We start from the raw sequence: 17141 nt of genomic DNA on the forward strand, positions 1-17141 counted from the left end.
AAATCAGTTGCAGACTTAAATGATTCAAAATACACTATTGTATTTGTGAAAATAAAAGGCCTTAAAGTTGATTTAAGTCCAACATTGCATGGAACTATTCTGTGGTAATCTTGGGAAGAAGTTATGTTTAGTGATTTTTTTTTCCATGTAAAGTTAACTAAAACTTAATGTTACTAACCAGTGATTATTTTTAGGATGAAGAGTGTGTGCGTCTTGATAAAGAGAGATTGGCAGCTCGTTTGGAAGGCCATAAAGAAGGGATTGTACAGACTGAACAGATTAGGTAAGGGTTTCTTAAGTAGATAATACAGATTTTACATAAAGGTATGTGGAAAATAGAATGTTTAGATGTTACAATTTGCATTTGCTTCTTTTATTCATTGTATGCCCCGTTCCTTAAGTTTAGAAGAATGCAGTTGTTCCTTTGGAATCTATTGGGATTGGTCTACGATCTCTCCACAGATATTAATACCCATAGGTGCTCAAGTCCCTTGAGTAAAATGGCATGTTATTTGTTTATTTCCTGTGGTATAAATATCTACTGTAGATCACTTACTGTGTTAGACTTTCCACTACTATGTCAAACATGAGAACAGTCACAGAAGAGAATATTTATTTTGACTCACTTTCAATTTAGAGTTCTATGGTTCTAATCTTGGACCCATGTGCAGAAAGGCAGAACATCATTGTATAGAATGGAGTATGTAGTAGAAAGCATTGTTATGGCACATAGGAGAAAATTTGGGGGTGGGAAGCAGAGAAGGGTGTGTATGGAAACTAGAAGGACCAGGGAAACAATAGTTCCAAGAATTTAACCCCAGTGAACCACTTTTGCTAAATCCAACCTCTTATAATTTTTAGAAACTCCCAATATAGCATCAACAGTTGGGGACTAGGCCTTTAACACACCACACAAGAACACACAAGGCCAGCTTGATCTACAGAGTGAGTTCCAGGAGAGTCAAGACCACATAGTTTCTAGAAAAAACAAAAACAGTCCTTTGAGACTAGAGAGATGGCTCAGTGGTTCAGAGTACTGGCTGTTCTTCCAGAGGTCCTGAGTTCAGTTTCCAGCAACCACATGGCTTAAACCCTCTATAGTGGAATCTCATGTTGTCTTCTGGCATAAAACCATACATGAAGACAGATTATAAATTAAATAAGTTTTTATTTAAAAAATTTTAGTAACAAGTTCCATACTTTTAGCATACAACAATGCAGAATAAATATGGAGACATGAAGCATAGAGAGGAATGGGACCAAAGCAAGCCTGCAATCTAGAGGGCAAGTGTTAAATCCTGTAGATTCATGTCCACCATCAGTGACATATGATATGGTAATATGATATGTGTGTGCCAATGGGCTTGGGTAGCCCCATCCCTATGGCCTGGCTTGTAGTCCACATGAGCTCTATGGTTACTGTGGCAGATTTTCCATGCCTGTATTTTGCAGTATTCATGCTGAGCTGCCTTGACATTTCTGCCTTTCTATTTACTACTTTTATATTTAACCCCACTCAGAGTCTGGGAGCGTGGACAAAATATGACGAATTCTGTGCAGTAGTATAGTAAAAATGGTTTCTGTAAAAGTCCTAATAGAGGTCTTACTCATGAAACCACATAATTAGCCAGTCTCTGTCTTAGGGCATTCTGGATTTCTGAGGTCCCACAAGAATTAAGCTCTGCCTCTTTAGCATTCTAGGACTGATCTAGCACATCTCTCCAAACTTAATTAAATTCTTCCTACAAACCAGTTCTGAAAGCTTCTGAATGGATCAGTCAAGGGATCACAGCAGTAACTCTATCCTGTCTGCCAATTTTCTCTGTTAGACTGTTAGAGGAAGATCTGTTTTGTCTTACGATGTCAGAGGTTGCAGTTGATGGTTACATAACTCAGTTGCTTCTGGGTTTATGTGTCTGTAGCATCTGGGGAGAAAGGATCAGTGTGACTTCACACATGAGCACTGACCAATCCACATAGCTGTTTTCTGTTTTCCTTTTTCTTGATCCTCTAGGGTAACCTCTTTCCTGATCCACAATTTGACTATGGAATTGTGACATTCCAGCTCTCAAGGAATTTCTAGTTACTCAGCCAGACTGCCTTGTATAATCTTCACCATAGGCATGACTTTTTTCCTGGGAACTTTACATTGAACAGAGATAAATTACAGTAATTATTCTCACTCATTTTAGAGACAGTACTGTTTTAAGTAGACTTCCTAAACATCTCATGGATATTTTTCATTTTGGCTGATGAGAAAACCAGCCTTGTATTACCAGCTTAAACTTACTGGATGGTGGTTGTTTCCAGGTTTAGATAGTTTCTTTGTTAATTCCATGTGCTTGCATTCTACTGCAATACCTCTTTTCAGCTCTTTTCTTAAATATTCTGTACCACGTAAACACTTTGACCTTGTTTAAGTTCTCCCTGGGTTCTTCTTAGGACCTAGTTTGAAAATTTTCAAAGCAGTAAGCCAGGGAAGTTAAAGGAGTGACTTCATTTGTCATTTGTCAGAGAATCACTGTCACTCAGTGTGTACCTAATATTCAGTAAGCCCTTATTTTGTGAAGTTTAGCTAGTCATTTCTGGTTGTTGAGCTGTTCCAATCACTGGCACTTCATCTTGGCTAGAAGTAGAAGTCTGATCATTGAAAGTCCAGTGTTGGCTTGAGAGTCATCCAGATTGCTCACTGGTAAAGACTATGCTGCCAAGCTCAACCAGTGACCTGAGTTTGGTACCCATACCCACATGGTGGAAAGAGGTGTGGTAATTTGTCCTCTGATTTTCACACATTGTGCTGCATGTGTGTGTGCGCACACAAAAACATGTAATAAAAACAATTTGAATTTGTCTAAAAACATGCTTATAGGCTTTAATTTTACAGCTGGAAATCAATGCAAAAAAATAGAAGGAGAAAAAGGTAGAAAGTAAATTATCTTCGTTAACTCATTTATGGTACCTTTTTACGTTACAAATCAAGTGAAAAGACAAGACTTCTGTGAACTGTACTAAACTGTCTTTTGTAGACAGACTGCAGAAAGCTCCCCAAACAAACACATTATCAGTTTTTTTTTTTAAAAAATCACAATATTTAATCTGCATCCATGGTTTTCACTGTATACCAATTAAGATATGAGCAGGAAAGCAGAGTGCAGGAGGGACTGTGTTTGTGCCTATTACAATGACCTTGGAGCCACATTACCTCCAAATTGATGAGTCAGTACATAAGAATTGAGTTGGGATGTCATTTTTCTTTAATGTTTTGTACCGTCCGTGTCTGGACACTGTAATGACAGTTTCAAATTACAGACTAACATGTATTCTTTTATATCTTTAGCTATTGCCACAAGGCCATGGCACTTGCCCTGTGCTCTTAGAGTTCCAATAACACACTGGATTGCTGGCCTAGTTCTGTTTTCTAAGGCCTTTGTTAAATGTATGGTTTCGTGTATGCTAGGTAAAGACTATACTACTGTACCAGTCCTCAACCACTGTTGAATTATTTTTCTTGTTTTATATTATAAAAAACAAAAACACATCTTCAACTCAGACCTTAAAGGGTGGTTTCCACATGTGGTCTCATAAAGGGATGTTCCCTTGTTGGGAGACCAGAATTTTAAATTATTTTTTTTATTGAATTTTCCTTTTTTTTGGTACGTTGTAAGTACTACTAAAATACATGTATTTCATTCTTTAGACAAGGATTTTTGCCATTCCTATTAGAGAATTGGTATGAAGATTGTTATATTTAAAACAACATATTTCTGAAAACTGACAATTCCTGGGTTACTGAGTTTTCTTTGAAATTTTAGATTGGTTTATTTTCTTTTTTTGGGTGCTTGAATATTTTGCTTATGTGTATGTCTGTGTACCATGTCCCTGGTGCTCACAGAGGTTAGAAGAAGCCATGGTGATTTCCTGGAACTTGAGTTATAGATGGTTTTGAGCCACCGTGTGGTCCTAGGAACTGAACCCTGGTCCTCTGCAAGAGCAACCAGTGCTCCTTAACCTCTGAGCCATATCTCTAACCCCTGGAATACTGATTTATTGTCCCTGAATCTCAAAGAGAAACACACCAGGAAATTGAAAGCCCTAAGAAATTTTCTTATTTTCATTGCATACTACAGTTTTTATTTGCCATTGTTGGTGAATAAATTTTTTAAATAAAAAGATATGCTTTTTGCCTAATTGAGAGTCAAGTAAATTGAAGACATAGAAGTTGTCCACAGTACATTTATTTCAGTATGTATGTCTTTTTTTTATTTAAAATTTTTTTATAATGAAGTTTTAATTAAATTAGGTATGATTTTGTCTTCCAGAAATTGAAAGGGCTATTGTGGCATATAAAGTCTCTTTGGGCTCTGACGTCAGTCGTATATGTAGCCTGTAGCTTTACAAACTTGAAATACATTTCATGGAAAAACCCAAGCTTTGGCCTTTTTACAGAATGACTTTTTCGCCCCATCACAAGATGCTTGTTTATAGTTTTCATATGTAGAGAGGTACATGTATAGATAACACTGGTAAAGCCTCAGGAATATAAGCAAAAGCACCCGTATTAGTTCTACTCTTCTGTGGGAGATTTAAAAAAAAGCAAGGAATTTTATTATTAGTTTTAAATTTTAATTTAAAGAGATTACTAATTCAAGACTGGGATGGTTTAGTGGTTAAGAACACTGGCCATTCTTACAGAGGATCCTGATTTGGTTTCTGCACCCACATAGTGGCCTATAACTGCCTGTAGCTTCAGTTTCTGGGAATTTGAAGCCCTCTTGATTTTCTTGGGTACCAGGCACAGAGAAAACACATAGACCTACATGTAGGTAAAGCACTTATACTCATAAAATTAAAATAATTACTAACTTGCTTTTAGAGTATTATCTTTATGAATTGTTGCCTGTAAAATTCTGTGTGACTATAAAATATTAAGGTTTATAGAAAAGCATATTGTCACTTGCAGTGGTGTTTTTTTTTCTCTTAAATCGTCAATTTAAGTGCAACAGTATAAATGTTGTACAGAAGGAATCTTTGCTGTGAAATTTTAAAAATAAATTACTTTTAGGTCTTTGTCTGAAGCCATGTCAGTGGAAAAAATTGCTGCAATCAAAGCCAAAATTATGGCTAAGAAAAGATCTACTATCAAGACTGATCTAGATGATGATATAACTGCCCTTAAACAGAGGAGTTTTGTGGATGCTGAGGTAGATGTGACCAGAGATATTGTCAGCAGAGAGAGAGTGTGGAGAACAAGAACAACTATCTTACAAAGCACAGGAAAGGTAATTAAATATTTTACTCATTCTTTGGAGTGTCGTAGGATTGTTTAAAATTTATTAATAGGGTTCAACTTTTATTTATTTATGTTTATAAATAAATTAATTAATTAGCCAAGGACTAATTCTTTTCAACTTCTGCTCAGAGCAAATGTATGCTCTGTAAGTTTTGAAAGATAAGAATTTGAATGAGAGTTTGACAGTCTGAGGATCATGCAAAGCCATGTGAAGGGAGAAGGAGAGAATTGACTGCACAGTTTTCCTCTAGCCTTCATGCACACACATACACCCCATACACATTAATAAGAGAAATTTAAAAATTTAATACTAGAAGCTCTAGTATGTCAGTTGATCTCTTGGAAAAGATACATCAGTTCTGTTCTGTGTATATATTTTCCTCTGCGTTGTGGGGTTTCCTCTAAGTTTCCTTTGTCATCGATTCTCTGTTGCTGCACAAACAATGGTGGTTTGGTAGAACATTTGAAGAAGTGTGTGAGATTGTTGTGAAACAGCTTTACATTGCAAGACACTTTATGTTTAGAGACCCTCTTGGCTTTTTTGAAGAAGGGTCTTTCTTAGTGGTTTAGGCCTGTGTTTGCCTACAAAGTGCTGTGAGTACAGGTATGTGCTACCTGCCCGGACTGGTTTTAATTTTAGAATAATATTGAAACTTTAGCTTTTCATTTACTGTCCCATTTTGGTAGGAATAAAGTAACTAGAAAAAGTGTAAGGAAAATAATGTTTCTATTTATTTTATTTTATTTACTTTGACTTGTTTTCCATGGGCCAGACAGATGACTCATCTGGTAAAGGCCCTCGTTGTGCAAGCCTGGCAACTCGGGTTGAATCTCCAAAAGCCATGTAAAGGTGAAAGGAAAAACCAGTTCCTCAAAGTTGTCCTCTGGCCTGCACACATGGTGTGGCATGTATGTTCCCACATTCATATTATGCATGTGTGTGTACGCACAACAATAATAATAAGTAAAATTAATTTAATTTAGAAAAAAAGCCATTTTTCCAGAGCCAATGAGATAGTTCTGGAGTGACGGTGCTACCCACGCAATCCTGGTAACCTGGGTTTGATCCCTAGACTCTTTGAAGAGATGAAGGAGAAAACTGAGTCCACAGTGTTTTTCTCTGACTTCTGCACTTGCACTGCGGTGCATGTGTCCACATCGACGTATTTAGTAATGAAAAAAGATCATTCTAGAACTTGAAATTCTAAAGCAATGTGAGGTTATAATCATTCTTCATTTTCTATTATTTGCAGTTAAATGATAGCATTCTCATTTTCATTGTTTCACATGACTAATATTTAATTAACACTGTGGCTTTTTAGTTCTTTTTGTTTTGCGACAGAGTTTCACTGTGTAACCCTGGCTGTCCTGGCATTCACTATGTAGACCAGGCTGTCTTTGAATTCACAGAGATCCACCAGCCTTTGCCTTCTCTGTATTAGGATTAAAGATTAAGGGTATGTGCCACTATGCCTGGCTTTTTTTTTTTTAGTTCATTTTAACTTGACAGTCTTTAACTTATAGTTTTCTTTTATCTGAAACATTAAAATTTTAAATTGTTGAGATGAACTCTTTTTCTGTCAACTCTAGGTGGCAGGATTGTACCAGTTAAAAGTGTTGTAATTTAATGTTGGTACCACTGTGATTTTTTAAAAAAAAAAATCATTTAACAACTGTTTCGAAACTAGGTTTGTTTTTATGAGTATTATTTTTAAAATTTGTTTTTGAATATTATCATTTTTAAAGATCAAGATTAAACATTTTGATTGCTGATTTCTATATACTGTGTTCATGTGCTAAAGTCTGTAGATGTTATAGACACTTAGAGCAGCATAGACTTTGCATTTGCTCTGTGTGTGTGTGTCGACACATTTGTAACAGTGCACATGTGGAGGGCAGAAGACACCACTCGAGAGTCAGTTTTTTCCTTTCACTCTGTGGGTTCCTGGAATTGAACTCAGGTTGCCAAGTGTGACAACACTGCCTTAGTGTAGACGTCAGATGACTTTCATTATTACCTATGATCAGACTTTTTATTTTCTGACTTTTAAGGGGCAAGAAAGTTCAAGTTTTCATCCTCTTTATATAGTTACTAAACCCTTGTTAAAGCAACCTGATTTTGTAGTATCATTAAATTATATTAAATGTCTTACTCTGTTTTGTGCTGCTGTAACAGAATATCACAGATTAACTTGTAACAAACAAATTTCTGTGCCATTCAATTTCTGTGCCATTCAATTATTATGACTTATTCTGTTTTGTGCTGCTGTAACAGAGTATCACAGACTGATTAATTTATAATGAATAGACATTTCTGTGGTTCACCATTCTAGAGGCTGGAAAGTCCAAGATCAAGGAACTGCATCTGATGAGGGCTTTCTTACTGCATCAAAAATGACGGAAGGTATCACCTGGGTGAGAGAGAGGGAACGAAAAAGAGGGCTGAAAATAATTATTATTTTATCAGAAACTGACTCCTAAAATCACTGAGCCACTCATTTAGTCTCCACTTAATCTATTTTGAAAGTCACTTCTTAAAAATCCTACTTTTCAGTACTACTGTATTGAAAATAAAGTTTCCAACACATAGATTTTGGGGGATGTTTTCAGATCAAAGTAATTTATTATTGAATTTTATATATAATATAATTGTATAAATATATTTGTACAAAGATAATCACCTGTAATTCTTGCACACAAAACTTCCTAGTGCTGTTTTGATTGATTCTTTCAGATTTATGTCTTTTATTCAGTTTATCACTTTAAAAGTGATCTGATTTTCATGTTTTTACAGTAGAACTGAGGTTTTGTTTGCACTTGGCACTGTGCTGATGTTTGCAGTGATGGTAAAGAAGTTGTGGTTACTAAAACTGCTGGTACTTGACTTGAGTCATCCAACATTACTAGCAAATCATGGCGTTCTTCACTTACCAGTTTTAACCTTAGCTAAAGTGTGACACTTTAATATATCTAATGACGCTTGAAAGTGTAAAGCAGTCCTGCACATTAAAAAAAGCTGTGGTTGCTTTTATGAGCAGCATTTCTGTTAAGGCTTGGGTTATTAACTAAAGCACATTTTTAAAAAAGAAAACCATCACGTTTTATTTGAATGACTATGCTATTCAGACTTAGGTACTTTATAGACATACTCTTGAGTTTGTCAAGAAAAGCAACAAACAGTATTTGTTGTCAGTTATATGATGTGAACTTTCCTGAGAAATTCAAAATTTTGTAGAATTTCTTTCTGCTATGAGTTTTCCAGCTTTCCAATTTTTTGACTGTTTTGATAAAACTTTTGTAAATCATATTAAAATTATGATTTAATGAAAATGTCATCAACAAATACATATTTTAAAATGTTGAATAATACAATGTATTAATGTTTGGAAGATATGCATAATTGTATAACTCAGTGATATTTTCCAGAGAACCAATGCATGAATGAAAGAAATCCATTTAAAGTACAAAGTAGATTACACTTTATACTTTATATATTTTAAAAAGTATATTTAATGCTGGGTGGTGTTGGTGCATGCCTTTAATCCCAGGACTCGGGAGGCAGAGGCAGGCGGATCAAGGCCAGCCTGGTCTACAAGAGCTAGTTCCAAGAGAGGCTCCAAAGCTACAGAGAAACCTTGTCTTGTAAAACAAAAACCAAAAAAAAATGTTTTTATACTTTATATACTTTTAGTAGTAATGCTAGTATCTAAGGATATGGTTTCCACTTGCAACATCTCTTAATCTTTTTCCCTTTAATGCTGAAGCTAGATTTTCTTATCTTTGACCAAACAGGATAACATAATAGATATGCAGAAGTAAATACCAGAATGCAGCTATCATGTTTAGTAAGCTAGATATTAAACACATTTATAAAATTTCAAATTTTAGTCTTACTACTTTTTGGGTAGATTTTGGAAAAGAATTTTCTTAAAATGTATTATGTTTGCATATAATCTTGCTTTCTTATTTTTTTTAAAGGAAATAATTTCTCCTTGAAAAATTTGTCAGTTTTAATCTTTAGTGTGATAAATTGTAACTTTAGTTTAAAGGCGTTTAAGAGTCCTCAATAGTTTCTTTTTTGGTTTTTTGAAACAGGATTTCTCTAGCTTTGGAGCCTGTGCTGGAACTAGCTCTTGTAGACCAGGCTGGCCTTGAACTCATAGAGATCCCCCTGCCTCTGCCTCCTTAGTGCTGATATTAGAGAGGTGAGCCACCACTGCCTGTCAAGAGTCCTCAATGGTTTCTAAGATGGCAACGAAGTTCTGAGACCTATATTTGCTACTGTAAAGAGTCAGGAACTAATTAGTATCATAGTATAGTGGTAATTATACTAGTGGTATACAGTTAATATTAGAACCTAACTTTTGTATACATTTGCATAATATTTAACATGTACAAGCTAGGCAGTGATTGAAGATGCTTTGGTCATTAGCCCTGAGATAATAGTTTAGTACAAGCAGCAATGAGATGCAATATAAGACAGGTAACTTATTTAAAAGTAAAGAATTTCATGCTACTATGGTGATTGCGGGCCATGAGGTTGATGCTCGTCTCACTAGGAAACAAAACAGATTTTGCAAAGTAAAAACTAATCAAGTAGATGGAATGGTAAAGTGGGTCGAGTAGTTGAAGCCAAAGAAACAAAGCAATTGAATTTCTTTTTTTCTTTAAAAAGACTTACTTTTATTTATGTGTATGAGTGTTTGGCTTTCATATATGTTAGTACACTGTACACAGTCTATGGTGACCAGAACAGGATGTCACAATTCCTACAACTGGAGTTAGGAATGGTTGTAAGCTGCATTGTGGGTCCTGGGAATTGAACCCAGTTGCTTGGGAGAGCAACAAGTACTCTTGACTGAGCCATCTCTCCAGCCCCCAGATTTCTTTTTTAAAAATAACTCTGTGTGTGTGTGTGTGTGTGTGTGTGTGTGTGTGTGTGTGTGTGTGTTAGTGTTTGCTATGGTAAAAATGGGGAAGTTAAAGGGTAATATTGTGGAGTTGATTCTCTTCCTTCTACCTTTACATGGTTTCTAAGGATGGAACTCTGGGAGATAGGCTTTTGTTACAGGTGCTTTACTGTTGAGTTACTTTGGTGGCTCCAGAATGCTTCATTTTCTAGAGAAGAGAATTGTATTACATTTGAAGTACATGAGAGCAGGAACCATGTGATTGTTGATCATCAATGGATTTTAGTGTCAGTTAAGGTATTTAGCTCATAATAAATGCACATATATTCTTTTTTTTTAAATTATGGTTTATTTAACTTTACGTGCATTGGTATGAAGGTGTCAGATCCCCTAGAACTGGATTTTCAGACAGTTGTGAGCTGCCATGTGGGTGCTGGGAATTGAACTTTGGTCCTTGGGAAGAGCAGTCAGTGCTCTTAACTGCTGAGCCATCTTTCCAGCTCTGCACATATATTCTTTAAACCACTGAATGATTGGTAGAGGGGGAAAGAGACCAAAAGTATTATTAGTCACTGGGGGATACTGTTAGTCATTAGGCAGAAAAGTCATCGGAGAATAATGTGTCAGGACTGAGGAAGCTTATTTCAAGAAGGAAAGAGTAATCACCTTGTTGGCTGTGTTGGGTATTAATGGAAAAGCTGATTTATGATTATTTCCCATCTTTTCAGATTTAAAAAAAATGTACAGTGACTGCTACAAGTATCTGTAACCTTTGGGCGTCTGAGGAAGTCTTTGGCAATCTAGATGTAGCACAGGGGTTATTGGACTTTGAGGATTTAGTAGTCCCCTTTCATAGAAATCTGTTACATTTAAACAGTTACTTTTCTTGGTTTCGTATGTTTGAGTAGATGCAGAATAATAAAAATTGTATGTAATTGGTCTGTTTAAGTATTTGTAATAACCAGAATCAAGGTAGTTGGCTTTTATTTTTATGTATAATTACAGTAGCTCGTTTTCTATTACCTCAGTGAAATACCCAAGGTAAGAGCTTCATACGAGGTCAGGGCTAGGACATAGCTAGTATAGAACACTTGAGTGACTATGTGAGAGCCTAACATTAGGGGTGAGGGAAGGAACGATATTTAGCTCTAGATCTGGAGACTGAAAATTGAAGTTTGGACAGCTCCACCTGTTGTTATGTGATGTGGTAATGCCTCAAGACCACTATCAACCCCTTTTGATAGCAGTGCTCAGGTAGCTAATTGTTCCTCACTGGGCCTCACCTTTTAAAGTCTCCTCTACCTTTACATCCTACATTTAGGGGCACTTATCTCACATAGCAATCCTTGGGAGACCAATCACTTCCAAACCATAGCAATTATTGTACCTTGTAAAATAGGAAACATTAGTAGAAAGTTTCAATATAAATCGCTTAATGGAAAAACTACTGCTTTTGCACATGTACATTGAATTTAATTAGGATTTATTCATGTTTTAGAATTTTTCCAAGAACATTTTTGCAATTCTTCAGTCTGTAAAAGCCAGAGAAGAAGGGCGCGCCCCTGAACAGCGGCCTGCTCCAAATACAGCCCCTGTGGTAAGAATCTTTTCTACTTATGTTGTTTTAAGAAAGTGATGTTTATATTGTATTTTATCTTGTAATTTTGACATCGTAAACATTTTACAACAGTAGGGTATAAGCTTGCTACTTTAGCATACTCGAACGCTATAAAGACACTCTCTAGTTTAACTAAGTTTAACTAAGTTAACTCAGCAGTAGTTTTGGGTCATTCTTGATGTATACCTGGATGAGAGTCTGAAAAGGGGTTAATTAAGAAAAGCCTTCTAACTTAATTTTTAGGTTAACTGTAGCTGGCCTATTTATTGCTTGAGAAAATTGTTAACTATTATTAAAAATATAAATCACTACCTTCCTTTTTGGACTTGTTTGAAATCTTTGGTGACCATTTTATATTGATATATTTATTTTCCCTTGTCACCTGCCATATGGCCCATTCGTTGTACCTCAGCTTTAGCTCCTCTGCTAAGTTGACTGCCTCACTGTTTCAGGTATTGCTTAGGATTTTTCAAACCCTAAATTCATGCATGCTCTATCGTCTCCATTTAAATTAAGTAATACCCTTTGTTTGCTGTAAATCCATCTACCTGTTCTCAAGATTCAAGAAAGACAAAAAATATAATTCAAATTGACTTCACCTTTTTTGTAGAATTTGGAAAAACATTGGTAGAGTACTAAACATAGCCTTGGAAGTAATTTTATTTATGCACGGACTTATTGATACTTAATTTTTACAAATACCGAGCTTTTAAAAAAAGATTTATTTATTTATTTATTTGTTTGTTTGTTTTTTGTTTATTATGTATGCGGTGTTCTGTCTGCATTTACTTCTGCAGGTCAGAAGAGGGCACCAGATCTCATTACAGATGGTTGTGAGCCATCATGTGGTTGCTGGGAATTGAACTCAGGACCTCTGCTCTGAGCCATTTCTCCATCTCCCTGAAGTCTTGATAATATTTAGACAGATACTTTTAGTTGGCTTACCACAAATAGCATCTAGTTGCTATGCAGTTTTCTGAGCATCCAGGGATAAAAGAATACAATGTCATAGTCTTTGTCCTGTTTTGAGTTGATATTGTAGTAAATTAAACCTAAATCTGTGAAATGAAGTATAGTAAGTGCTGTGATGTTAAAGCATAGGATGCTTACAATAACAAATTGGACACCTGTAATAGTAATTGGTGGGAAGAATGTGAAGCCTTAAAAACAGTAAACCATTGTCTTTGTGAATGTGAGTATTCTGTGGTGTATTTTACAGTCGTTAAAACTGTTGAAATTTTTATGTTTGGCATTTGATCATATAGATGTATGTATGATCTATAGTAGCTATAGTCTTTGATAATTTTTCTTTTGTAATGTTTGAGTGTAATCCTATTGTAACAAAATGAAGAATATATAAATAGGTATAATTTTCCCAAGTACCTTTAAGGTGTTTTTAAAATACCTATTTTTTGGTTGTTATAGACTATGAGTTTAGTATGAAATATTTGAATTAATTTATACATAATTAGAAAGTTGCTTTTTTAAGTTTTAAAAAACTACATCTATTGCTTTTAGAGTATACATTTTTAAGTGTTTATTGAACATCTTTTTACTTTTGGTTTTTTGCTACAGAACTTTGTGTAGCTCTGATTCTCCTGGAACTCATTCTGTTCAGATTATCATTGTAGAGAGTATTATTTCACAGTCATTTAAGCAATTTGAGTATCTCTGCTTACCATATTATCTGCAGTTTTGGTATAAGTACATTTGAAATTGTTCTTATTTGTCATTTTTTGCTAGCAAATAATATTGGAAGTGAATCCTAGTCATCAAATGCCAAGTAGTCTTACCTTGTTCTGTCTTTTGACTCATATTGGTAATAACACTTATTTTATATGTGTCTGTATTAGGCTTTACAAGTGTTAAGTAATATTTAAAAATATTTTTTTTAATATTTAAAAATATTGACTTGCATCTCTCTCTCTCTTTTTTTTTTAGGATCCTACTTTGCGTACAAAGCAGCCTATCCCAGCGGCCTACAACAGATATGACCAGGAAAGATTCAAAGGCAAAGAAGGTATGGATAAGCAAAGGCTTATCCTTTATGTTTGTCTCATCATTGTCGTGCTGAGCTTCAGTGGCAGTGTAGTTTGATATTTAAGAATAATGATTCTTAAGTAACCTCTGTAGTGCAGATCTGTGTAGTTCAATCACCTTCTGTAATAAAGCTTTTGTTATTGTTGTTGTAGTTTAAACACAGCCAGATTTACTCATTCATGTGTGATCTACAGCTGTTTAGATTTACTCATTCATTTGTGATCTACTGCTGTTTAGCTCTCACAGTTCTGTTAGGTAGTTTTGAGAGAGGGCATACGGCCTATGACACCTGAAAAGAGTATTTGGACTCTACACAACAAAATTGGTTAACCTCTTGTTGGTAGCTTTGATTCTGGATCCAGATGACTTGTGTTTCAGTTAATTTTTGTGTGGATTTTATTGTTATTTCAACTCTATTCTCTCTTACCTCATATCTATAATTAAATATTAAATAGTACTGATAACTTATTTCATAGGGTTGCTTTGGGTATAAACCTGGTACAGAAGATGAAGTTCCTAGAATAATGACTGATAATGTAATAAACAACCCACAAATGTTTGCTATTATTGATGGTTGTGGTTATAAAGAATTTTGGGATGGGGAATGCTGTGTGTTGAATTGTTTCCCAAACTATGAATGTGTATATTAAGAGGTAGGGAAGCATAGACTTGGAGCAAGTGTGAGAGCAAATTTTGTTACAGTTTGCTTGACAGTCTACCTAATGCAATTGTGAGCCATTTCTTTATTAGTGAGGTGAGACTACCACCAGTTTTTCTTGAAAATTTCATTTATTTTGACTTCACTTATGAAGACAGGAGATAGAAATACTGAAAGTTTAATGTTTACTTTTTTTCCCTGTATAATCTGAAGTATCCAGGCAATTTTTAAAAAGGCTGTATTGCTTTGATGAGTGAATTATATGTGCTGACTTCATTTACCAGAGAAAGGCACATGGTGAATAGGTGCCACACAAAGACAGTGATCCATTTTTTAAATTCACTGCTGTTTTCTTATGGAATGATTAAGTAAAACAATTCATAGCAAATCTAATCCTTTAAGAACCATCTTACATTAAACTTCAGAACAAAACTTGGTATAATTTATGAACTTTCTATTTTACATGCTTTTATAGGTACAATCATTTAGTAGTTACTAAAAATAAAGGGATTAAAAGTTTTTTATTTAGTGTGATTTAAGTTTTATTTCATTTTTATGCATATGGATATTTTGCCTATGTGTATGTCTATGCACCACACATGTACCTGGTGTCCATAACACCAGAAGAGGGTATCAGATCCCTCGAAACTGAAGTTAAATGCAGTTGTGGGCAGATTGTGTGTGCTGGGAATTGAACCTGGGTCTTTTGCATAAGTAGCTAATGCTCTTAACTGTTGATTCTTTCCTTAGTTCTTTATTGTGGTTTTCAAATTAAATTTGAAAAATAATCTTAACCAAATTCTATGAAGTCAATGCTTTGTCATTTATTGTATATGTTTTGCAACTAGTGTCTCAAAAGTTTTTAATTTTTAGGACTATGTGATAAAACTGTGTATAGTATATTTATAAGGCCTTGTTACACTGTTGAATTGTTAGGTGTAATGTAAATTATGATCGAAATTTTTTTCTGTGTGTAATGAAATACATAAATCATACTAAGTTCTTTTCTTTGCAGAAACGGAAGGCTTTAAGATTGATACTATGGGCACATACCATGGCATGACACTGAAATCTGTAACGGTAAGTTTTATGACTGCAGAGGTTATTTGCTTCAGGTGTTTTATGTGAGTAGCAGATGGTAAATTTTTATTCTCTAGCATTTTCTAATGGAAGCATTTATTTTTAGTGACCATTGTAGTATTGATAAGTCTGTGTGATATTATTTGATTCATTAGTGTTTTCCCCTTTTTTTCCCCTTTTTTCTAATAAGACTTTGAATTTATAAGTGTCTTGATGAGACTTGGGATGTTTAAAGCCGTTGAGTTGAAGGTCATATGGGACCCCCCCCCCCTTTTTTTTGGTCTAATATCTTATTGGAAAATGTAATTGTCTTTGGAAAAATGAGAATGGGACTGGACCTGTTCAGTAATAAGAGCCGTTGCTGAGACTGCTCAGTGACGTGGGATCTGTCTTCAGATAAATGAGTAAACAGTGTAATAGTTGATGGAGTACTTTTACAGACACTTATTGGAACCAAATATTTATATATTCATGAATATAAGTCTTTGGTTCAAAGATTTTCAGTTAGCTCATTTGTTTTTATTCTTCCCTTCTTTTTCTTCCCTTCTCTGTTCTTCTCTCCTGCTCTCCCTTACCCCTCTCTTCCTGTCTTTCTTCCCTCTTTCTCTTTTCTTGCTTTTGGCCCCCTATGCGTCTTTCTTGCTTTTGCCATGTTGTTTTTAGCTTGGACTTAGAACTCCTAAGCTCCAGGAATCTTCCTTTCTCAATTTCCTGAGTAGGCTCTCTTAATATTATTTTTTTAAAGCTATTCCATAACTGAAATAGCCTGGCCAGAAATAGCCTGACTAACTTCTTTCTATTTAACACATTTCATTGTTGTGTAGCAAATGACAGTATTTTATGATGTAGGTAAGGTATGCTTTGAATTCTATTTTGCATTTGTATATTTTGATGCATGCACCTTATACTTTAAAATACTATGCATATGCATTGTCTATATACTTAAGATCCAAGACTGTTGCTTTTGTTTTTGCTTGTGAGTCATCAGATATTTACACACCTCACATGACATGAAATCATAATACATTTGTTGTGATTTCTGAGTTCAGATTTAATTTTATACTTAGGATTTGCCAGAAATCTGTGAAGTTTTGGTTTTTTAAATTTCAAATTGATACTCTATCAAGTATTTTGCTAATATGTTTTTAAATGGCCAGATTTGTTTTTGTGTCATTGAATTGCTTGTAGGCTTACAGGTCATTCAGCAAGCATTTATTGAGCGCTCGTGTCATGTATTTGACCCTGAATACTACAGGTGCAACAGCTTGAGAGTAGTCAAAGAGGCCTCTCTCTGAGGTCAAAGTCCTGCCAGAAGAGCATTCCCCAAAGGAAGAACAGGGTTACAAATGGACTCAATAGGCAGTGGCAAGAAGGCCAGTGTTTTCCAGTTTAGTGAGCAAGAGCAAAAGTGGTAAAAAATTAGATATCTTATGTCATTTGTTTGGTTGTTTCTGATTTTAGAATTTAATTAATGGTGGTAAGGTTTAACTGAAATTCATTATTTTGTTCTTTGTTTATGTTTATATTTTTAAAAGACAGGGTCTC

General features: G+C 34.9%; 1 protein-coding gene across 1 annotated transcript in view; it reads left to right on the top strand.

Moving 5' to 3' along the window:
* Positions 1-17141, top strand: part of Cdc73 (cell division cycle 73) — a 114818-nt gene that overhangs the window by 16332 nt on the left and 81345 nt on the right. The window contains exons 6-10 of the mRNA XM_038349073.1: positions 195-283; positions 5063-5279; positions 11699-11797; positions 13760-13838; positions 15532-15596. Coding sequence (XP_038205001.1) covers positions 195-283; positions 5063-5279; positions 11699-11797; positions 13760-13838; positions 15532-15596 — 549 coding nt within the window. The remainder of the gene's footprint in view (positions 1-194; positions 284-5062; positions 5280-11698; positions 11798-13759; positions 13839-15531; positions 15597-17141) is intronic.

The sequence above is a fragment of the Arvicola amphibius genome, chromosome 12 (genome assembly GCF_903992535.2).
Source record: "Arvicola amphibius chromosome 12, mArvAmp1.2, whole genome shotgun sequence".
Lineage (NCBI taxonomy): Eukaryota > Metazoa > Chordata > Mammalia > Rodentia > Cricetidae > Arvicola > Arvicola amphibius.